General features: G+C 45.9%; 1 protein-coding gene across 3 annotated transcripts in view; it reads left to right on the top strand.

Annotated features, from left to right (window-relative positions):
* The first annotated feature begins 4,644 nt into the window (after positions 1 to 4,644).
* ST5 (suppression of tumorigenicity 5) overlaps positions 4,645 to 24,491 on the top strand; it is a 109,510-nt gene continuing 89,663 nt past the window's right edge. Inside the window, exon 1 of one of the 3 annotated variants that reach the window (XM_029209601.1) lies at positions 4,645 to 4,733. Coding sequence is in view for 1 of the 3 variants with exons in the window: in XM_029209599.1 (XP_029065432.1) it covers positions 23,022 to 23,185 (164 nt within the window). In the remaining 2 variants the exon portion in view is untranslated. Of the gene's footprint in view, positions 4,734 to 5,298; positions 5,473 to 22,276; positions 23,186 to 24,491 lie in introns of those variants that run through there. The other 2 variants (XM_029209600.1, XM_029209599.1) reach the window with 2 other exon arrangements.

The raw sequence follows: 24,491 nt of genomic DNA, 5'->3' as shown, positions 1-24,491 counted from the left end.
GCCTACTCACATGGCAACCAGAGCCCAGTGTAGGAAAATGGGCAGGACACATGGGTAGAACTGGGTGTCTTCAGTGGACATGCTGCTGGACCCCAGTCTGGTGGGCACTGGGAGCTAGGCTCCCTAGAGGCATCTGAAGTTATACTGCATCTCTTAGGCATTCTAGGATCCAGCCAGTAATATTGAGATAACAGCTTTCTTTTCTTGAATTCCAATGATCCCAAAGTAAGGAGTGACTTTAAAAGATTTATTCTGCTCCTGTGTTTTCAGATTTGGCATTTCAGTTTTTAAAGGGGCGAGAAAAGACTATAATCTCTTCTAGTGATCAAATCTAGAACCTAATGATCATATACACACATATATATTAAAAAATATATATATATATATAATTTTTTTTTCTTCTCTTGAGTTTGAGTGGATAGACTATGTAAGGCTATCCACTCAAATTCCCCCATCTAATGGAGGGGGCAGCTGTTTCTGTGGGTTTTTTTTTTAAAGAGTCTTTTAAAGTGTTTCATTTATTGAACACATTAATTGGTTGCCCACTCTGAATGAAATATGAAAGTAGATAGACTTCAAGGGGCTCACAACTGTGGGGGAGAGGGAGTGCAAGTAGCAGTGATAAAATGATATAAATACCATGATAAAGGCATCCTAAACTGCTGTGGGCTTGCAGAGTGGACAAACAGATCCTGCCAGGAGATCAAGAAATATTTCACAGAGGAGGTGATAACTGAGTTGGGCCTCGAAGGCCATTTGGTTTTGCTAGTTAGGGAAGGAGAGGCACTCAGAAAAAGGTAACAGTGTGAGCAGCTTGGGGGTAGAGGAGAAATGCAGTTTTCAGAGCACCAGCTGGCGTATGATGGTTGTGCCTGTAATGGAGTGGTGGTCGTGGGGGAGTGTGGCAGGAGAGGAAGCCAGAAGGGATTTCAGATTTTGGTGGCCATGTCTGTCACGGGAGGGGTTTGGGCTTAGGCACACTGATGTTGCTATTATTTAGGCCTTCGTTATTTTTCCCCCCAGACAGTAGTTTTCAGTTTCTTTTTAGTAATGGAAAAAAATTTTTTCAAACAATATTTACACCCATCTCCAAATTATAAAACATAAGATGACTTTTTAAAGTAAAAGTGTATTTTCTGTAAGCACAGTGACCTGCACAGTGGAGGTGAGAGAAAACATTTTTGTCCTTGAATGGAGCTGACCCGGGAGAGCCTTCTCATCTGTGGGCGTTGAGCCATTCCTGCATCCCACTTGGTTTGGCAGTGACACTGGTGCTGGAGTGCCTGTGAGTGGGCACTCTGGGACTGGGAAAGGCTGTAAAACCCTGGAGCGCGTCCCCGGAAGAGTGACCTTACGAGGAAAGTTCTGGGAAACAAACCACAGGGAGACTTTACAGGAATTTTTGGTTGAGCCCACAGGCCAGGCACATGAGAAAAAGACATGTAATTATAGTTTGTAAGTCTATGAAAAGATACAATGAGTGACGTGAAATGGCTGTTCTAAGTTTCTTCTTCCTGTTGGACAGGAAGAAAGGGGGTTTTATGCATTCATTCAGCAGATTTTTATTGTGTGCCAGCTATGAGCTGAGCCCTATACTAAATGCAGAGAATATGGTGGTTAGCAAAACTTTCAAGGTTCCTGCTCCTAAGGAACTCAGGGGGGGAAGCAAGTAATCGCACAAATGAGCAATTGCAGGTTATGGTAAGTGCCATGGAGGATGAGTCCTCATTTAGACTGGAGGATCGTGAAAGACTTCTCTGAGGAGGTGAGAGGCAAGTTGAGGCTAGGTGAGTAAGATTCAGCTGGGTGAAGACTAGGGTGTGGGGGAGTGTCCCAGGCAAGGGGAGCAGCCTGGAGAAGATCTGACACTTTGGGAAACTAAAAGGAGGCCTGTGTAGCTGGCACCCAGAGCGGGAGGGCAGGAAATGTGCTGAGAGGAGAGGAGGCTGGAGAAAGATCATGCTGGGCCTTATAGGTCCTGGTAAGAATTCAGATTTTATCCTAAATGCAGTGGGAAGCCATTGAAGTGTGCTAAGCAGGAAATGACATGGTTTGGTGTAAAAGGGTGATTCAGACAGCTCTGTGGAGAACGGAGGTGTGAGGGCAAGAGTGAAAGCTGGGGCAATTAGGAGGTTTGCGCAGTGGTTAAGGGGAAAGACTGGGGTGGCAATGGAGGTGCAGAAAAACGGACAGATAAAAGATAAATCTTGGAAGTAGAATTATTTGGAGTCGGTAAGTGGATTGGCTGCGGGGAGTGTGAGGTAGGGATGTGCAAGGATATCTCCTGGGTTTCTGGCTGAAGTCTGCATGTGGGCCTCCCAGCAGATACTAGACCACATACGGCTGTAAAAGCCCTATCCTTCCGGAAAGGTCAGGTAGGATTGATCTGAATCCAGCCTTGCAGAGGCAGCAGAAGGATTCAGCTGTCCTTTCGCTCTGCCCAGTTCAAGGAGCTTATACACAATAGCAGCACCCAAGCAGCGATTTCAGTTCTCCCACTAACGCGGCCCTTACTATGTCCCTACCTGGTCCCCCCAGGGGAGGGCCCTAAGGAACCGCTGTAACCCCGGTGTGCCACTAGGGGGAGCATGGCCTGCATTCTGTGTCTGGTCTGGAGGGCTTTTTGAAGTTCGCATTACTTTAGAGACTGACTTGTATCAGCTTTAGTACTCAACTTTGTCCCTTCATGCTGCTTAGAAGAATGCCTGACATATGGTAGGTGCTCAATAAACATTAGTTGGTATTAATATTATAACTGTGACTATTGTCTTATTGTAAAAATGAATGGGCATGACCTCTGCTTTCTCATCATGGGGACTGGGCAAGTGGAATGTGCATTTTGGGCATCAGGAGCAGAGCAGAGGGCTGCCTGTTGGGAATGGGATGGGGGAGAAGTTTAGTGATTTGATGGTATTGCCCTTGCTGTTTCATCTTGTCTTCCTTTGCAGATGGGGGTGGGGGACACTAGGGCCTATGAGGAATTCCTGAGTTGGTACTTGGGTCAGGGTATTGGGTTGGGTATTTCTAGTAGGTGGTTGAGTATACCCTCTTTGAAGCTCTGATTGCTTCACTGAAGCAAAAGTGCCCCCCACTTAGGATTTGTGCCATTCTGTTATTTCCTGTTGTATTTTGTGACACACCTCCTACCTTACCTCCTGACATATATTTACCTTTTAAACTTGACTGAATTAAAATCTTGTTTTAAGAAATTTGTGGTATATTGGACATTAGTGAAAAACACAGAAATCCTGCAAGGGATCTCAGCCTTAAAGATTCCATCAGAATCTCTCTAGCACGGTTTTAGGAAGCAACATTGAAAAATGTCTTCCTTGAGCCTGAGGGGCCTCTTCTTGGGGGCAAACCAACTGCCCCAGGTTTTTGTTTGTTTGTGGTGAAGAGCAGCTGAGATGAAGTTCTTAGCTCAGTGCCTGATTGAAGGAGAATGCTTTCACACACATCTTTTCATGCTCATCCCAGCCCTGTCACTTGCCCAGGGGATAGGTTTTATAGGTGGAAACTGGGAGGCTAGGTGATTTGCCCAGAGGCACATGGCTGCTGTGGAGCCTGGCGCTGCCTGATCTTCTGACCCCTGCTCTGTCTGGTGCTCTTGGAACTACTCTGCTTAATATACGGAAGAGGGTTGAAAGGCTTGGCTACTATTTCTAGATCTGTTATCTTCTGGTTCTGTGACCTGGGCCAAGTTATTTGGCCTCTCTTTTAGATTTTTTAAAAAATCTGTTAAATTAGTATGATAGTACCAATCCTAACTGTGGGTCTCTTGGGTTCAACAGATGAGCCAAGATTTGTAAGAGTACTTTGGAGAAGTGTAAGGTAATTTATAGCTATAGGGCAGGACTTTTTTCCTCTAATCTGTGCACCTGTATGTTTCACATCTCATAGAGGCTATCGTAGAGCCTTCAGGCTAAAAGATGATAGTAGGGCCTATTTGATCACGACTCAGAAGGAGTCTCTATCTTCCCCAGGGAACCCAGCCTTGTATCTCATAACTGGCTGTCAAAAAAACTGTTAGTTTGTAAGATCAGATGGCAGTGTACCTTAGAGGAAAGTACCAGACTAGGGGGCAGTGGACTGGTCTCTACTGTTAGTTCTTCGACTGCCAAACTGGCTTTGTGACTGTGGACTAGATATTTGATCCCTCTGAGCCTTAGTTTTCCCATCTATAAAATGGTGATAATGATATCTATCCAGTATACTTCAAAAGGTTTTGGGGATCGAACAAAATAGTGCATGTAAAAGAATATTACAAAGCAGAGGACTTCCCTGGTGGTCCAGTGGATAAGACTCCGTGCTCCCAGTTTAGGGGGCCCGGGTTTGACCCCTGGTCAGGGAACTAGATCCCACATGCCACAACTAAGACCCGGCACAGCCAAATAAATAAATATTTAAAAAAATATATTACAAAGCAGAAATATGCATCGGGGGATTACGCTTAGAGGGCCTGCTGTGTCCCAGGCACTGTGCTAGCTCTTTAACAGCACTGATATTATTTCTGGCCATGACGACAGCTCACAGAAAGCCTGGGCTTTAGGCTGTATTTGTATCACATTTGTTGCTTGGGCTGTGACTCTGACTTGCCCAGGACACTTACTGGACCTGACCTGGTGTCTTTCCTCTCCATTGCAGGAAGATGAGAGACTGCTTTGGCACCAGCACTAGTACCATGAGTCCCTGCACTGGTTAAAGCCATCACCACGGCCTGGGCAGGCAGCAAGGTAAGAAGAGAGGCCAGTCCAGGCGAGCTCCAGGGAGGTGAATGCATTTCCGCCTCAGCTGCTGCCGGGGAAAATCCCAAGCGCACAAACAAGTCGAGGCAGTGCATCTGGGTCCTCCTACCCTCCCCTCACTCCAGGACCCAGAGGAAGGGCTTGCTTCCCCTCCAAGTGTTCCAGCTAGCTCCCTCCCCCCCTGACCAGGACTCTTCCAAGTTATAAAAAAATGAGACACTGGTGGGGAGCAGAACAAGTCCACTCACTGTCTTCTCCCTTCTCCCCTCTGAGCTGTTGAAGCGAGTTCCCAGGAGCAGCCCAGAGCCCTTGTCTGACTGGGAGGGAGGTAGGAGGAGTGGAATGCGTGCAGAGACCGAGCTGATCAAAAGACAGTGCTGTTTCGTGAAAGCCTCCCAGAACTGAGGGAGAGAGAGGGAGACAGCGAGGGAGGGGTCGGGGGAGAGAAAGGGAGGGAGAGGGAGAAAGGGAGGGAGGGAGGGAGAGATCGGGAGCGAGCGCTGGCGAGAACAGGGTCTCCATGACGACTGGCCTGGCCGGCCAGCAGTGCTCCGCTCATTTGGCTGGAAGGAGCGCCACGAAAGGTCAGAGGAAGGAGCCGTGGGAAGCTCGCAGCAGGTATCCGAGCCGGAGCGAGTGGATTTGGGGGCCCTGGGCTCCCTAACAGACTGTGGTGTGAGCCAAACTGTTGAGAATGGAGTGGGCAGGAAAGCACCGGGACTTTCAGGTAAGGTCAGCTCCGGGCTTGGATTGTTTTTCCTCCTTTCCTGGCCAGTCTTGGGCTGTTTTCTGGGAGGCAGGCAAGTGTCTGTACTCTGTGCTCGGGGTTTGGGGCTCAGGAATGATGTCATGCTCCAACAGTTGGATTCTATTAGCTTAAGGAGGAGGGAAACAGCCAATTTTCTTGACTTTGCAGATCTAGCTGATCTCACTCTTACTGAACCTGAGGTGTTTAGACTTCACTATAGGAATCATCATCTCACTTTTATTTAGCACAAAGTCTCAGGATATTTTACAGGAAGGGTCTTTTATGTAGAAAAATGAGTTATCATCACTCCAGCATTGTGTTTGTAGTTCTTACGTGGAAACTCCAGTGTCTTTTGAGTGGCTTGGTTTGTTCTAGTGAACACTGTCTGTTTTGTCTCTTGGTGCTGCTATGTCTGACCTAATGAAAAAAAAAAAAGCTAATTAACTCAGCTGGGAGCCTGTGGTGAGCTCCAAGTCTCTCCGGAGTAGTTATTAGGACAGAGGGACTGTCCTAGGGATATCTGAACCGGGGTCGGTCTCTCTCTCTGGCCCCCAGGTAGCTTGGTAAGAAGCAAGCTGTCCTCCTTCATTAATAAAGTCCATCACAGGCTTTCCTTAGAAAATACATGGGGTGGAGGCAGGTGGTGTCTGGGGGCTGGGGGACCTGCAAAGAGGTTTTTCTTATCCAGATATCTCAGAGTGAGCTGCTGCTAAGAGCTAGGTTACCTGAGGAGACATGAAGTGCTGTGGTTGTGCTGAATGGATTCCTTGGTTAATATTTTAACCAACTCTCAGGGCATGCAGTGTCCATGCCGCACGCCCCTTCTACACTGTCCTGTGTTTCGGTAAAACTTGTTCTGACCTAGAGGACTAGTGTGTGGTGAACTCATTGTGGCCTAGGAGAGGAGACTGTTCCAGAAAGGCACTTTCATAGGTGATGAGGTAGCTAAGGTTGTCAGTGATCTTATCAGGAGGGTTAACGCAGTGGACACTTCCTGCAGTGGAGACCCATCGGGATGTGCTTCCACTTCAGCCATGTTATATCTTAAACTTACTGCTGGGCCTCAGGAAACTTGGTGGGTGCCTTTGGTTTCTCTGTGGGATGAGGGAACAGCTGCCATCCTGGCTCTTTGGTTTTTCTTCTTGAACTTTCTGAACAGAATGTCTTTTGTACTCTGGCAAACAATGAGGGGGGCCTTCTGATTAACTTTGGGTCAGCTTGCCAATGAAAGCACTGGCCATGTCTCCAAGCGGGCTCCCTGAATGTGGACATGTGTACATCATTGTTGTGGCCCGAGGCTCCATAAGGGTGAACTCCATGGCCCTGGACCTCAGACGGGCCGCTTCTAAAGTGATGCCTCCTTTCACTGCACTCCAGGGCTCCTCTGCTTGGTTGACACCTCGATTAACTGGGGGGATGTGGCATGGCGCTGTTGGCTGGGACTCAGGTTGGGGGATGTGAAGAGGAGGCCTCTCTGAGTCAGTGGCCCCTTCGGCGGACGGCGCAAATCCAGGATCTCAGTTCTCCTCTACTCGTGTGGATGTGTTTGGGCAGCTCCTCCAATTTTATGGCCCCCGCACATGTGAAGAGGGCTAGCGGATGATCTTTCTTTTGGTGTAGCAGAATGAATAATGGATTTGGGTTTAGGAGACGTGAACCATGGCCAGGTTCTGCTACTTACCATAAAGGTAGCCATGGGCAAGACCCTCAACCTCTACGACCTTCAGATTTATTGGCTGTGAAATGGGGATAATGATAATAGCTCCTTCATAGGACTGTTGCGGGGAGCAAATGAAATAATTTCCATGAAAGTAGTTTTAAACAAGTCAAGTCCTATATGATGTAAGATGTTATGAATTGACACTTGACGGATGGTCCCTCTCTCTTCTGGAAAGTCACTTTGTTCTGGTTTTCCCATTTATAAAGTCCCTTCTTCTCTTTTGCATTTATAAATAAAAATGAGAAAATCCTTTTAAAACTTCTTCAAGATGTGAAAAGAAACAAATAGTGCTTTCTTTGGGTTGGGAAGTTTAGTGATGTTCACTGTAGACTTTGAGCCATAAATGATCCTTCAGAGATGAAGCTTTCCTTGGGTCACCTGACTCACATGTTTTAGTATGGAGGAGAGGGATTCCAAGAGACCCTTTGCTTTTCCCACAGCTGCCTGGCGCTTACGGAGTCATAGATTTTAGAAGCTGGAAGAGAGGCTACTGGTTGCCAGGGCTGTTTCCCTCATCCTGTTAGGTTCTGCTGGGGAAACTGTTTCGAGTGAGCAGGGAGGCCTTTCTCCTCTGTTTTGGGTTTGAAAGGCAGGGTTCTAACTGGCAGGAAGTGTTATTGCTCTGAAAGGTCCTTGGGGGCTAGGCAGCTCTCTTAGGAACCTGTGGCTACAGCTTAGAGGGAAATAAGAAAGAAACAAGGAAGTGGGAATTCCAAGGGCAGAGATACTCGATATGCCATGGGACTGTGCAAGGAACAGAATAGCAGGGGAGTGGAGCCTCTGGGCAAGGGCGTCCCAGCTCTGTCCTCAGAGACTCCGGGAGACTCCTGGCATACTAGGTGGGAACACGAGGAGGGGCCGGCACCCCACCTGCAGCCGCAGCTTTTGTTGTAGGGCAAGGGCACACCTGCCAGCCAGGCCCTGGAGTAGTGCCTTGGAAGAAGCCCCTGAACAGACAGACTTTTTTTTTTTTTTTTTTTTTAAATAACGGAGCCTTTTTTCCAGGTGAATCTTGTCACAGCAGCCTCTCCAGCCTGAGGGGAAGCTGTCCACAGCTTAGCTTGGGGCTGCAGCTGTTCCCCACTCCTTGTCAGTCCAGTTTCCCAGAGCTGAGTCACAAATCGGATCCCTCCATGTTCCTTAAGGATGAAAAAGTAACATTCCTGTTCTTACTCCCTCTCTCCCCCTTCCTTTACTCCTCTTCCTGCACTTTCTCCCCCTGGGCTCCTTCTCTCTGTAAAATTAGAATAATCAGTTATCCAGGGAAGTTGCAATTCTGAAATACTTTGGAGGACAGGCCAAGGCCGTCCTCAGTTCTGCTGGCTCTGCCCCTGTCCCTGGAATGCAGGGCTTGGGTGTACCATTTGGACGGGCACCACAACTCCAGATATCACAGCCACACTGCTGGCCCGGGACTAAGAGAGGCTGCGCCCCGTCCCCACCTCACCTGATTCTAAGGACTACTTCCGGGAGATAGGAACCTGAGAGAGGTAGAGGGTCCGAGTCCTGGGCTGTCCAAAGCACCTCCCTGCAGGCTGGCAGGACTGAGAGGCTGAGAGCATGTCATCCTGTTGCTTCTCTTAGCTGTTACCTGTCACTGCCCTGGAGACCCCTGATTTCTCATGTTGGGTCCAAGAGAGTTTGCTGAGGCAGCCAAGCAAAGGGAACGTGTGTGTGGAGCCTGGGGGAGGCTGGGCAGCAGCCCTGCACGGCTTTGGCTTGTCTTCCTTCTGTCCCTCCACCTTAGCTTGGGAGAGCAGGCTGTAGGGAGGGGGCCTCGCAGGAACCATGCGAAAGTGGAAAAGGGGCCAGGAGGGCATGGAAGAAAAAAAAATGACCACCTGGCATGGTCTGCAGAGAGTTCTCTTTCTGTGGGAAAACTTGCACGAGTGTGTGGCTTCTTCTGGGGGTGGGGAGGGAGACTGTGCATCTCTTTTATGCTGGGGAGAAGCTGCTCTGTGCACCTGTCCCAATAGGTGGGTGGGGTGAAATGCTGGGTGTATCCATCTGAGGGGAACATGCCATGTGATATTGTCCGATAGAAAACATCCAGGGTCTCTGCTTCTAGCCATGGGCCCTAGAAAACTGGCCTGCATGTGTATGTGTGTGTTGAGGGGAGAGGAAGATGCTGAATGAGTCTAGACTACCTTATTGAAGGATTTCTCCAAAGATCCCTTCTCATTTTTTTTGGCTCAGGTATACTGCTGTTGAGGGGCTGTTGAAATGATCACAATACTCTTCTCTGAAAACTGCCTGAATCTTAGATTGCACTGTCTCTATAAAGGGTGAATTATATGCAATCAGGATATGAAGCCTTCTTAACCAAAGCTGACCTGTTCCTAAGAGTTTGTCATGAAACCACCTGTTTCTCAAAGATCCAGACTCTTTTTCTGTGTGACTTGTCACTGAAGGGATTTGTATGTGAGCTGGAGATTGGCTAATAGGAAGCATCACAGTGGATGAAGGACTATTTGAACCTGGGAAAAAGGAGATAAACATAGGGTTATGGGAGATAAGATCTGAAGCAGTAGGAAGATTACTAGAAGGAACAGGAGAGAGGCCCTGGGAGGGGGATTGAGGAGAGGGTAGTTCTCAGGGACAGGAAGGGTGAAAAAGGGTGTACCTGGGCTGACCTAGGAGGCCTTTGTGATACAGCAGAATGCTGGCCCGCCCCCAGGGGCTCAAAGAGACAGTGTTGTGTAGGTCCTAACAAGCACTGGGAGGGCAGGAGTGGGTGGGGGCGGCTGGCACTGCGGTCAACACCCCTGTTCATTTGCTCTTTGGGCTCAGAGACATCTCTGGTGCCCATATGTTCTCTTGGTCTGTTTACCCATTTAGTCAGTGAATACAGAGGGTCTGGGCCAAGAGCTGGGGAGGATCTAAAAAAGTATCAAGTGTGGGATTTATCCCATATATATATTGTATTACTTGTTGTAGTATAGTTATTTCCTCCCCAGTGTGAGCCTCTGTCCATGTGACTGAGAAGAAACACAGACCTACTGAAGTTTTAGGTTTTGATGGTAGGGTTAATGGCTATCTCATGCTTTAGACTGGGAAAAAGGAAGAGGGTCCGACTCTTAGACTCTGATTTGAAGCACTGTTTGAGTAATGGGAGAGAGCCCACTAAAGGACTAGAAATAGGAGGAGGGTGTTCGAGGCTTCTCTGACAGTGTCTGACCATGGTGTGTGTGTGCAGGGGGTGGGGAACGGGAAAAGGGAAATGGGAAAATTGGAAAGAAAACTATAAAGTCAGCTAGTTTCTAGAACTCTTTAGCTTTGTTTGAGGAACTGATTTTGGTATGTTCATTCATGCCTTGGAACACAGGCTCCCTTATGGAGTTCTGACAACTGAGTTTTATAGATTGCTTTTAAGTGAGTCAACCTGTAATGTGTTTGTTCAACTCTCAGTGACTATTAGATATTCAGTGAGTGTATGGTGCTGCCTTAGAGCAGCTCTGATGGAACTATTTGCACATAATGAGAGTATCTTACATGCAGTGTAGTGAAGTGATTAAGGGCTGCAACTCAGGGGTCATATAAACATAGGTTTAGAATCTGACATTACTCTTTACTAGCTGTGTGACCTTGGGTAATTTATCTAATCTCTCTGAGTCCCAGTTTTCTGTGAGGCATCTGTAAAATGGGTATAATAATAACTCTTAGCTTGTTACAGTTGTGGTGAGGATTGAATGAAATGATACACGTAAAGCTCTCAGCCCAGTGCCTGGCACACAGTAAATGTTCAGTGCTTTCCATTATTATTATCAACTTGGAGCAGCTCTTTGAAGAGAGTAAGGCTGGAACCTCTTAATCAGGTTGGGGTTACTATGCTAGGAAAGTCAAATCATATTCTTCTTTTAGAAGGAGTGTATACTTTGTACTTTATTCATCTCTCTGTCAAGACCCCAGGAGAGTTTCTGATGTGGTCCTTCTCAACCCAGCTTCATAGGCTCAGCTCTACCCTCTTGTAGGATGCTTACCCTTCATAGTCATGGGAGTCCAGAACTGCTTCTTGCTTGCCCCTTTCCTACAGGCTGGCCCAGGTAGGACCTTGAGGGCCTCCTTAACACAGCATTGGAGGCCCTTCCCAAGCTGCTCTCAGTGCTCTGGACACTGGCTACCCTAGCACTCCTCACCTCTGCTTCCATGAATTCTATCCTGTATCCTTCAAGACCCAGCTTAGAACATAGGCTTTGCAGCCAGCTCTGGAGGTTCATAGTCTGGCGCTTCCTCTTACTATCTGTGGACCACTGGAGTTAACCTTTGTAAACCTTAGTGTCTTTATCTGTAAATTGGGAGTAATATTACCCATCTTAAAGATCTGTTGCAGGGGTTAAATGAGATAATTTACATAAAGCACTTAGCTTAGTTTCTGGCACACATACGCTCTCAAAAAATGCTAGCTGTTGGGGCTTCCCTGGTGGCGCAGTGGTTGGGAGTCTGCCTGCTGATTCAGGGGACACGGGTTCGTGCCCTGATCCGGGAAAATCCCGCATGCCGCAGAGAGGCTGGGCCCGTGAGCCATGGCTGCTGAGCCTGCACGTCCGGAGTCTGTGTTCCGCGACGGGAGAGGCCACAACGGTGAGAGGCCCGCGTACCGCAAAAAAAAAAAAAAAAAATGCTAGCTGCTTCTGCTGTTAGAGATCTCTCCCTCCTATGAACTTCTCTGCCCACACACAGGAGTAGAAAGAGCCCTGGCCAGGTAGTAAGCAGATCTGAGCTTTAGTCCTGGCTCTAGCTATGACTTGCTGGGTGACTTTGGGGAAGTAACTTGGCTTCTCTAGGCTTCAGTTTCCTCTTCCAGGAAGTGGGAGGTCTGGACTGAGTGTTTTCGTTGACCTTCTGACTTGACTCTTGATATGCATTATCTTATCTTTCCAACTAGATTTCCCTAAAGTCCTATGAAGCTAAGTAAAATATTTGATACATTTTATTTCCTCAGACTGACCAACATACTTAATTTATGCTTAAAAACATATTTGGGTAACTTTTTTTTTTAACCCCATCAGCTGGATTCTAGGAAGCATTTTGCCTTGGTTCGCATAACTTGGAGACTGGGAACTTGTTCTCAGCTGCATAGGGCTTGGTTGCAACAACTTGCGGAGAGGCTCTAGCCCTTAGTAAGTTAGAAGGTCTCCCAGGTCATTAAGAAAGGAGGTGGTGGTTTCACTTAGTGCCTCTGGAAAAATTTTGGTCAACACATGTTTGGAGTACTCATTTGTTCTGCTGTAAAGACTTAGACCAGCTCTGTGAATAAATGCGGCCAACACTGTTTCCTTCTCTCAGTGGAGAAAACTGGCAGTGTTTTTTGACAGACCCTCTCTCCTTTAGAGTCTGGAGTGAGCCAGTTGTGCTCAGAGACAAACCTGTGTGTTAAGGGAAGAGCCATCCAATGAAAGAGTGATGTCTAGAGCCTGGTCGGGCTGTCGGGGTTCACATTCTGGCTCTGCCACATCCCAGCTCTGTCGCCTTGGGTAATGTACTTAGCCTCCCATGCCCCAGTCCCTCTTCTATAGAATGGAAGTGGTAATAGTACTATTTCATAGGGTCGTGGTGAGGCCTAAATGTCAAGTGCTGAGAATAGCACCTCGTATCTAGCACTTTATGCAATGTGAGCCATTATAGTTATATTTATTATTCCCTTGTAAGCCAAGCAGACTTTGTTTCTGAGTGGCTAGTCTGTCTGTCCAGTTTGTTCTGCTGAGAAATGTGAGGCGCTATCCCCTTCCTCCATGTCTTGGACAGATATCTAGTATCGGCAGGGCAGTAGTAAGTGACCCCTGTCAGTACAGAGGTCATAGCTCTTGTACCTTGCTTTTGTAAAGAATTATGTAAACCAGAGCGGGAATCTGGCGGAACAAAGGAGCATCTAGGTTGAAAGGACCCTCTCTGATGAGTAATGCATGTTCTGTGGCAGAGCCCTGAGCAAAAGAGCAAGAAGGGAAGTGGGCTGAGGGAGAGTGTAAATTCAGGGGCAGAGAGAGCTAGGGAACGAAGAGTGGTGACTATCCCCAGGCAAATGGTTGTGGCTAAGACAGTGAGGTGTATAAGAAGCTCCTGGCACTTTATCTTCCAGGAGACACGTTGCCTCCACAGCCCCAGGTGAGACTTGCCCCCCACAGTGAACACTGAGACCAGTCCCGGAGGAGCGGTGGATTGGGACGGGGAGGTTCTAACCTGTTCCTCACAAGAAGGAGTAGTACCGAATAGCTTGGTGCATCTTATCTACAAGTGTAATTATAAAGAGATTTCCTTGTTCAACTGCAAGAAACAGGAACTTTTGCTGCCGTATTTAGCAGCATGTTTTAAGTCCCTCAAATCTCCTTTGAGTGCTACCAAAGCTCTCAGCTTTGTTGTTATCTCTTGTTGAGCTAGAGTCTGGGAAGGTCATATCAACAGTGCCAATTTATGGGCCTGCTGAACCCAGGCTGGCCTAGGGCAGAATGGGGAGTTCCTGGGAGTAGGTGCTTCACAGATTTTCCCTTTGAATGAGCCTGTTTATAATTTAAGGTTCCTTTTGCTTTAGAAGACCAAACTCTGTGGATTAGGGTCAAACATTTTATTTCTTCCGCAGCTTTGCTTCTGTAGGCTCCCAGAGGCAGGAGCTCAGTCTCTACAGTAGCTCCCTGTACAATCAGGAGGCGCTCAGCCTTGATGGTACTTTCAGCTACCAGCATTATGCCTCACACTCCTCGCTGGAGGTGAGTTTACTTGGCACAGAGTTATGTCAGACTCCCCTACCTCATTTAGTTTATTAGCAATTTTTGACCTATCGTGTGTTCTGAGGGAGTGATTAAAAGAAGTGAAGGGCTTCCCTAGTGGAGCAGTGGTTAAGAATCCGCCTGCCAATGCAGGGGACACGAGTTCAAGCCCTGGGCCGGGAAGATCCCACATGCCGTGGAGCAACTGAGCCCGTGCGCCACAACTACTGAGGCCCTCACGCCTAGAGCCCGTGCCCCACAACGAGAGAAGCCACCGCAATGAGAAGCCCGCGCACCACAGTGAAGACCCAATACAGCCAAAAAAAAGAAGTGAAGACCACAGTGTGCAGAAACCACACGTGGGGCCTTGTACTTATTTGTAGGGATCTAAGAATAAGAAGGTCAGACCCATGTGTACCTATACTTTGTCACTTGGCAAATGGATGCAAATAGGGAAAGGAAATTAAAGAACCTGACTGACCCTGGCACCTATAAAGAAGTGTGGTATTTGAATGCAAAAGGAAAGTACCTGGGGTGGCGGAGTTGAACTTGGCAATGTCAGTGACTTTGGTTTGCAGTCTGTGACTTCACTAACTCAGAGAACTGAGACTTTGGAATCTAGAAAGGAAAGAGAGCACTGAAGTTTATTTTCTTTGCCCCCCTCTAACCCCCAGATTTACTCACCCCTTTGGGTTCCAACATAAGTGGAAATGCCAGATAAATTGCTGTTTTTGAAATGGAGTGGGCAGCACTGTCCTCTGTGGGACCCGGTCTCTCTGGATTGTGAGTCATCACTGCTGCTCAGGATTGGGTTACCGCTCAACTGTGCTGGGAGAGCCAGCTGTGAGGATACTGGTGGTAAGAAGGGCGGTGGGTTTTCTTAACGCTGAGTAAGTGCCCAAAGGGAAGTGGCAGGGGTCAAATTAAAAAGAAAACAATGAGGAACAACTGGAAAATTTTGTTGTATTTAAATCTCATTAAATAGAAGTAGAAAAGCTTCTTCTTTTTTTTTTTTTTTAAATTTCAAAACCCACATCTGTTTGGTAAACCCAGGTGGGTTTCAAAAGCAATGCCATCCAGACTCCTTTTCATCTGAAAAATACCCAAGGTCACATGTCTCCATAGCTTTGCTGGAAGAATTTGAGCCCTGGGAAGCTGTAGAAACTAAAGGAGAAAACCATGGAGTTACGTGTATTTTATCACAATAAGAAAAGTTAGTGGGGAGAAAAAGAAAGCTGTGGAGATTGCAACACTTATGACATCGTCCTGGCCCCGATAGCGGTTATTGTCAGTGGGGGAGTTGGGATGATTTATCCATTTGTGTTCCCTAAGGGTTTATTTCTCCCCAGCCCTTTCTCTTAATTTACATTCTTTCCTTGAGATCCCACTGGGGGGGCAGGGAGGGTGTCCAACTCTGCCTCTCTTGTTTAGAAACTTTTTATTTATTCATTCATTCAGTACATCTTTTTTTTTTTTTTGCGGTACATGTTATGGCCTCTCCCGTTGCGGAGCACAGGCTCCGGACGCGCAGGCTCAGCGGCCATGGCTCACGGGCCCAGCTGCTCCGCGGCATGTGGGATCTTCCCGGACCGGGGCATGAACCCGCGTCCCCTGCATCGGCAGGCGGACTCTCAACCACTGCGCCACCAGGGAAGCCCCAGTACATCTTTATTGAGTAGCCATCCTGTTCTAGGCACAGTTCTCTATGCTGGGGATGTAGATGCTAACACAGCAAAGTCCTTGTGCCATGGGGGGGCAGTAAGTAAAAAATCACACAAATCAATAAATGAGATAAAGATAGTGATATGAGCCATGAAGGAAATAATGGTGATATAAAAGAGAGAGAAACAGGAACTTTAAAAAAAATTATTTATTTATTTATTTATTTAGTGTGTGTATTTTTGGCTGCGTTGGGTGTTTGTTGCTGCACCCAGGCTTTCTCTAGTTGCGGCGAGTGGGGGCTGCTCTTCGTTGTGGTGTGCTGGCTTCTCCTGGCAGTGGCTTCTCTTGTTGCGGAGCACGTGCTCCAGTAGCTGTGGCATGCGGGTTCAGTAGTTGTGACTCGTAGGCTCTAGAGTGCAGGCTCAATAGTTGTGGTGCACGGGCTTAGTTGCTCTGCGGCATGTGGGATCTTCCTAGACCAGGGTTCGAACCTGTGTCCCCTGTGTTGGTAGGTGGATTCTTGACCACTGTGGCACCAGGGAAGCCTGAGAAACAGGAACTTGATAGCTATTTTCAAAAGAGAAGTTAGAGGAGACCTCTCTGAGAAGATGACATTTGAGCTGCAAGTTCAAGGGTGAGAAGAAGCTGTGAATGTGAAGATTTGGGGAAAGTACATTCCTGGAAGAGGGAACAGCAAGGCAAAGCCCCTGAGGTAGGAAAGAGCTTGGCATGTTGAGAGAACAGAAAGTCGTCATTGTTAGAATATAGGGGGCAGGTGGATGTAGGGGGGTATAAGATGGTAGAGGCTAGTTCAGGTAGAGCCTTTTGGCCATGGTAAGGAGTTTGGAAAACCAGTATGAGGGGTCTATATTCTAGGTGTGGCACAACTAGGGATAAAGTGTCAAAATATGGGGAAATAGAAGGGAGCTGGAATGGGGATAGACACATAAATGATTAGCTAAAGGAAGTTGAATAAATATAATTCAATTCTGCATAATTCTTGGGATCAATATGTGTTTTAAAAATTTCTGTAGATTTTAGATTTGTGGTATATCATTAGTAGAATGAATGCTTACTCTATTCTAGACATTGTGTTTTACTAGGCGTTTTCACTTGCATCATTTTAGCAAATTCTCACAACAATCCATGAACGAATTTGTTGATATTCTCCTGTCTACAGCTGAGGAACTCAGACTGGCTAACTTGGTTAAAATCCAAATCTAAGTCTGTATGATTCCAAAGCATGTGCTCTTTCTATATCCCCACTCTGATTGATGCCACCTCCTCTTAGTTATCCAAAATAGTTAATGAGCATTTTTTTCCTGAATTGTTAAGTGTTGTTTACTGTCATGTTCTCCTTTCTGTCCATTGGAAGCTAGGATAGATTTTGGATGTTTGTGGGGTGGAGTGAGGTTTTTTTTTCCATCTTTTTCTGAAAGGAGTACCAGGTTAAATATTGAGACTACCAGTGCATATCAAAACCTGGAGAGGGTGGGGTGTGTGACAAGACTTGGAAACAGCCTGAATCACCTCTCTTTACCTGGGTAGGAAGAGTGATCTTTCTGATCAGTACTCCACAAGTAGCTCATTAGATGTCCTATTATGATCCCCCCTATTTTGTAGTAAGAAGATGGAATTTGGTTTTGGAAAATTTAAGTAATTTGTCAGTAAACTAGCATTTGTAAGTAAACTCTGATTTTCTAGTTCACAGGTCTCTTTTTTTTTTTTTTTTTTTTTTGCGGTACGCGGGCCTCTCACTGCCGTGGCCTCTCCCGTCGCGGAGCACAGGCCCCAGACGCACAGGCCCAGCGGCCACAGCTCACGGGCCCAGCTGCTCCGTGGCACGCGGGATCCTCCCAGACCGGGGCACGAACCCGCGTCCCCTGCATCGGCAGGCGGACCCTCAACTGCTGCGCCACCAGGGAAGCCCCACAGGTCTCTTTTAGAGTCTTCAAGTTTGCTGGCAATGTTTGAGGAAAGAAATTTGTTAGGCCATAACTTTCACTTGCTGGGAATTGAACATTGACTAGTTTCTGTTGGTAGACACTTCTTTTTCAAGGGACTTATCCTGTTTTGGATTCTATAAATCAAGGGTGAGGATTCTGAAATGAAAATGTATAGGGTGTTTATAAACTTTCAGTCCTTGGTGTTCATGAGATCTGTGTTCAGCCTGGTTCACCAGCTAGATGGAATAGTTTGTGAAGGGCAGAGCAGGGTGAGATTGAATTTCAGATGTAACATGGATTCCTGACACATAGAGGAATTTCTTTTTTAAGTAATGGGATTCTGCTTTCCTGTTTCCCCTATCCCTGTCTGTTTTAGTAACTACTTTGCTTCTGAAGGAAAAGCTCTGTGGTTAGGAAAGACTCCTTGAGAGAATGCTTTTATCTCCAGCACCTCTTCACTGAGCCCGCACCTACCATGAGCAGCGACACACAGATGAGCTAGCGGGAGGCTGAAAAGATTGGTGGAGGTCAGAACTTGAAGTGTTTGAACCCCCCAGGAATTGGGGAATCGTTGTTCTTCTGAAAGCAGGAAAGGAACACAACTGGGTTTAGTTGGTAGAAAAGAAACCTATGAGACCATGTGGAAGATAGAATTGGAGTGGGAAGAAACTTGTCTGTCTTATTGGGTGTAACTAGAGAGGTAATATTCCAGTTCCCCAAAATTCATTTAAAGCAGACTGTAAGGGAAGTCTGGATGGTGGGGAGGGAGGGTCTGTGCTCCAGATGACAGAGCTCTCTAGGGCCTTAGAGCAGTGGTGTTCAGACGTGAGCTGCCCCCAGCTCACCTGGAAATCTTGTTTCTAGTTCAGTAGGTCTGAAGTGGGGCCTGAGAATTTGCATTTTCAACAGGTTTCTAAGTTGCTGCTGCGGCCACTGGAGGTTAGGAACCACTGCTTAACAGGCTCAGCAGCTGAGGTTCAAGTGAGGGTGAGAGGGCCAGATGTTAACTGGTGTGCCTTCTTCATTCACTTAGAATTTCATGTCTACACTTTAGAATCTCTTGGGTCACTAACCCCATCACATCAACAAAGCCTGGTCAAGGTTCGTGCCCCCTATCCCTAGGACTCTTCTCACAATATTCCTGTCACCTCTGCATGAGGTTTTCAGCTGTGTGCTTGTCTCTAAACAGCTGTTGACTGTTTTTTGGAAAATGCCTGTCCTGGGCACGTGATTCTTTTCGGATAGGTGACCTTAATGGCAGGATAAGCTCTCCCCTGCCCTTCAGCACAGCTACCTGGTTGGCAGGACTGTTTCGGGGACTGCACGCAGGCTCAGCGTTGAGTGTGTTCTGTTGATTAGCCAAGTTTACACAGGACATGCCTGGGAGATTATCTCTTTAGCCCGGGAGTTGAATTTCAAGGGCAAAGTCCACAGTTGGCAGCTGATAGGCTGAGAACACCTGGACAGGGGATTTCACTTGGCTTTCACCTAGCCAGGCCTCAGTGCCTCTTCCCACAGAGGTCAGGTTTTTTGCTTGTCTGCTGCCCAAGCAGGTAACTTTGGGATGCTTCTCCCAGAGCACCATGGCTCCAGGCACTGCCCCTGGCTATCTCCTCAAGGACCTGTGACTTCAGGTGAGACATTAGACTTATTAGATACAAGCTGCCTTCTCTTCTGTGGAGTTCTCATTTCTTGATTCCCTGTGCTTGCTTCTCCCCTTGAGGGAGGATCTTCATCTCTCCTTCGTGGTCAGTGACTCTTAGATTTGCCCCAGGGCTTTTCTTTTCTTAGTTACCGTCGTTAGTCCAGAATTCTGCTTCAGTGTGGGAAGGGATATTAAAGGTTACCTGATTTACCTCTGCCCAACCTTTTTCATATCCCTGCACCCACAGAAAATGATGATTTTTGTAAGGTGCACTGGGATAAAAGGAGGAGGCTGCTGGTAACCCTGAGCTCTGGTGCTACCCCAGGGGTTGATGGAGTCTGCACAGCTGTAACCCATCCTTGGCATACTGATTGGGAACTCTGATCCGGTCCTAGGTGCATTAGAGCATAGCGGTGAGAAAACTGAGTGCCCAGGGTGGCAGAGCTAGGACTGGACTCAGATCTTTTCACTGCTGCTGATTCAGGGCATTGCTGTATACACAACACAAGTACTGTGAGGTGTTACAGTTTCAGACTAGCAAGCACGCATGAAACTGTCTCAGGCTAATTTTTGTTTAAGATTGTTTTCCTTTTTTTTTTTTTTGTAACAAAAGCAATACATTTGTCCTAAAAACTTTTACAAAATAGAAAAATATATAAGTCTGAATAGGAACCTATCCTGTAAACCCATGCCCCAGAAATATAATCATTGTTAACAGTTGTGTAACAATGGATTTTTTTCTTACAATGCATTTGTATATACATTGACTTTATTTTTACAAAAAATGGTTATACTCTAATAAAAGAAAAGAAAGGAAAAAAAAGCATTGGCGACAGTGTGGAGGAATTTAGAACCCTTATACATTGCTGGTGGGAATGTAAGTGGTGCAGTTGTTGGGGGACTAAATTCTTTTGGTTCCTCAAAAAGCTAAAACTTGCCATATGACCCAGCAATTCCACTCCCAGGTGTAAACCCAACAGAAGTGAAAACAGGAACTCAGGTACTTTATGCCAGTGTTCATAGCAGCATTATTCACTGTCCCACAGGTGGAAACAACCCAAGTGTTCATCCATGAATGAATGAACGAAGATGTGGTGTATATGTACAATGGAATATTAGCCATAAAAGGGATGAAATTCTGATACATGCTACAACAGGGATGAACCTTTAAAACATTGTGCTAAGTGAAATAAATCAGACATAATAGGACAAATATTGTGTGATTCTGCTTACATGAAATGTCTATAATAGGCAAATTGATAGGGACAGAAAGTAGAGTAGAGGTTATCAGGAGCCTGGGGAGAGGGGAGAATTGGGAGCTCTTGCTTAGTGGTTACAGTGTTTCTGTTTGGGAGAGTGAAAGAGGTTTGGAAATAGCGGTGATGGTCACACAACATTGTGAATGTAATTAATGCCACTGAATTTTAAACTTAAAAATGCTTAAAATGTCAAATTTTATATGTATTTTAACACAGTAAAAAAAATGGTTGAAATTTCTTCTCTTGATAATTTACCTAGGCTGTTTTTCCATGTCAGTACATTAGTTTTAACAGCAGCACTCTGTTTCTTCAGGTGGATGTATCATAATTTATTTAACCAAACCTCTATTGATGGACATTTGAGTTATTTCCAGTTTTTCCTATTATAAACAGTGCTGCAATAAACAGCGGTATATAGCTGTCTTTGCCCAAGCATTTGAGTACTTGTATTACCTTAGGCAAAATTCCTAGAAGGGAAGATCTGCTGATTAAAGCTTATGCTCCTTTAAAGTGTTAGTAAATATTGTCAAACTTCTTTCCAAAGAAGTAGCATCAATTTAGTTCTCATCAAAAGTATATTATGGGGCTTCCCTGGTGGCGCAGTGGTTGAGAGTCTGCCTGCCGATGCAGGGGACACGGGTTCGTGCCCCGGTCCGGGAAGATCCCACATGCCGCAGAGCGGCTGGGCCCGTGAGCCATGGCCGTTGAGCCTGCGCGTCCGGAGCCTGTGCTCCGCAATGGGAGAGGCCACAACAGTGAGAGGCCCGCGTACCGCAAAAAAAAAAAAAAAAAAAAAAAAAGTATATTATGGAAGGGCTTCCCTGGTGGCGCAGTGGTTAAGAATCCGCCTGCCAATGCAGGGGACACAGCTTCGAGCCCTGGTCTGGGAAGATCCCACATGCCGTGGGGCAACTAAGCCTGTGCGCCACAACTACTGAGCCTGTGCTCTAGAGCCCGCAAGCCACAACTGCTGAGCCCGTGTGCTACAACTACTGAAGCCTGCGGGCCTAGAGCTTGTGCTCCACAACAAGAGAAGCCACCGCAAGCCCGCACGCAGCAACAAAGACCCAATGCAGCCAAAAATAAATTAAAAAAAAAAGAAAAAGTATATTATGATGCCTGTTTCCACCACACCTTTGCCAACATGAGCGTTACAGAGTGTTTCAATCTTTGCCAACCTGATAGGTGAAAAAGGCTTTCTTATTGTTGCTTTATTTAGGATTTCTTTAATTATTAGTGAGATTGAATACCTTTTATGCTCACTGGCAATTGTGCTTATTCTTATGTGAATTTTCTGTTCAAATACTTTGTTCAGTTTTGTATTTGATCATCGTTTTTTCTTGTAGATTTGTAAGAGCTTTTACATACATATTACATTAGAACTCTTTGCCATATGTATTGCTGGTATTTTTCCCCTCAGTTTGTTTTATTTTAATTTTAGACTTTGTGCTAATTATTTGCCTTTCACATGTTTTAAATTTTTATGTAGGTCAATGTATGATATTTTCCTTCATGGCTTTTTTTCCCCCCTTCATGGCTTTTGAGTTGAATTTTGTGTCATGCTTTGAAAAATTTTATTCACTCATTAGAATTATAAAAATCATTCATTAATTTTTTCTAGTGTTTTTATGGTTCCAGTTTTTACATTTAGACTGTAATTAAGTTTGTAGTAGGGTGAAGTAGGAATTAACTTTTATTGATAAAAAACCTAAAATAACCTTTTTTCCTATTTGTAAATTTCTGTTCACTTTAGTGTTTTTAGTGAGTGAGGCTACCTATATTCAAATTCTTATATTTCTTATTTATTGTGTACCATAACCATTGAAAACATTTTCTGCAACTTTTATAGAGGAACATTTCTGATTCAGTTTACAAAAAAAAAAAAAAAGCCTTTAATGAGAGATTCAGATCAAGAAATTGTACCCAGGTGTTCTGATTCCCAATCCTGTTTTTTTGTTTGTTTGTTTTCTATTATTCTTACGTAACACAGCCAGATTCCTTTTCATAATGTTTTGGAATAATTGCATCACTCCCCTTCTGAAAATTTGACAGTGAATCCTGTACGCGATTGAATTTGACACACTAGACCTGGATGGTGACATAAAAGCCTCTCTCTTGAATTATACCTGGTGTGATGAGCTCAGCCTAGCTGAGGTGGGAGCAGGGTGGCAATTGCCTGTTAAATAAGTGCAGTTTGGTGCTGAGGAGATTCAGGGGCCAAGTCTGAAGGGATTTTAAGACCCAGGGAGGGTGTGACTATGGGAGGGGAGCTGCTGGAAAAAGTATGAAGAAACTTGGCTGCTAGAAGACAGATTAAGGAAGATTTTTGAAGTGAGAGAAGGAAGAGGAATAATGTTTATTGAGGACCCACTTATGTCCCAGGTACTCAACTAATAGGTCCCCCCAATTGTGTTTTAAAAGACAGCTTTTAGCAGCCTAGGCTTGCTGCTTCTAAGGGTCATGAACCCAGAAAAGAAGGCCTTATTCAAGGTCAGAGTAAGTAAAATCCTGGAACCGGAAGTCAGGGTGTGAGAGGCCAAGGAGAGAACAGCATTGACCTGGTGTCATCTCTGCTCTTGTCAGCCAGAAGCTTAGATGGAAGTGTTTTTAGTGGAAGTAGACAAATACGGAAGCAGAAGGAGAGACTACTTCAGATCAGCAAAACACTCATTAGACCCTGGAGGACCAGCTGTATACCGACGTACAATCCCTACCCCTAAGGAACTAAATAGCTGTTTACTGGACAAGACATATACAAGGTCAGTACACTACTGTGAGAATTATGCCACTATCCCAGTGGCACGGGGAGGAAAGGATTAATTCAGTCACTGGTGGGAAGACAGTGAGAAAGATAAGGGCAAAGTTGCACAGAGGGAATAGTGCTGGTTCAGATTTTGAAGTATGAATGGATTTTTTTTTTTTTTTAGTTTGTACCTTTTGGCCACTATTAATCGTTGTTTTTGAAATGGACAAGGCAAGGAGGGGCATTCCAGGTAGAGGGATTAGCATATGCAGAGACAGAGAAGAGTGAAGCAGTGTGTGCAAAGTTATGTGCACATAACTACTAATTGGTCATTTTTTCTGTGCATAGTAGGACAGAGAGAGCAGCATTAAGATGAGACTGTAGAGACAGGTGTTGGAATAGCTCTTGTAAGGCAGGATCTACCATTGTTCTGCGTACCAAGTCACCCCAAAACATTGTGCATGTTTAAGCAATAATTTTATTATCATCTCATGGTTTTGGGGGTCTTGCTTGGGCTCTTCTCACGTCCTTTTTTTCAGAAGGCGGCTGGGCTGGACCCATCAGAAGAACCAGTCACTCCCACGTGTGGTGCCTGAGCAGGGGAAGCTCAAGCAGCTGGGGCCCCTCAGCTCTCTGGCTCCTACTACCCCCCTTCCCGTCATTGCTCCCTGTGGCCCCTCCAGCATGGTGGCTCAGGACTGGGAAGCCGGCGCCTCTAGAGACTGGCAGAGGTTGCTGGCCCCATCTGACCTAGCCTGGGAAGGTAAGCACCTTCACACAGGCCACATTCTGTTCCTTGAGGTACTTACAGAGGCCCTTCACCACAATCACACAGATTAATTTAAATTTTAAAACTGTAGGGCAGTTTTCCGCAGACTAAATTTTCATTGCCTACCATCTTCACAATATTATCATGGCCTCTCTGAACTATTATTTATCTATTTAAGTCAGCTAACTTTCAAACTTAAATTTATTTTAAAAGGAAACATTGTCTCACTTTCTTAAAGTGGAAAATCAATATAACTTGCTATACACAGAAGATAAGTTTTAAAGTAAATACAAGGAAAGCAAAAAATGTTGAAAAAATTTTGCCAGATACTGCTGCCTATGAATGTCTCCTCTCCCTCCCTCCCCTTCTCCCTCTCCCTTCCCCCTCCCCCTCTCCGTTCCCCCTCCCCTTTCCCCTCCCTCTCCCTCAGCAAGTGGAGACTTTCTTCTTAATCTAGTGAGAAGGTTTGAAAGATTTACAAAGTGAATGGCTCCATCACCTTGTGATTTCATGCCATTTAATTCTGTGTAATATGATGTTGAGTTCCTGCCAT

Source organism: Monodon monoceros, unplaced genomic scaffold, assembly GCF_005190385.1.
Source record: "Monodon monoceros isolate NGI ecotype Baffin Bay Population unplaced genomic scaffold, NGI_Narwhal_1 Super_Scaffold_7, whole genome shotgun sequence".
Lineage (NCBI taxonomy): Eukaryota > Metazoa > Chordata > Mammalia > Artiodactyla > Monodontidae > Monodon > Monodon monoceros.
Note: the sequence above shows the minus strand (reverse complement) of the source record. Positions and strands in the feature narration are given on the sequence as shown.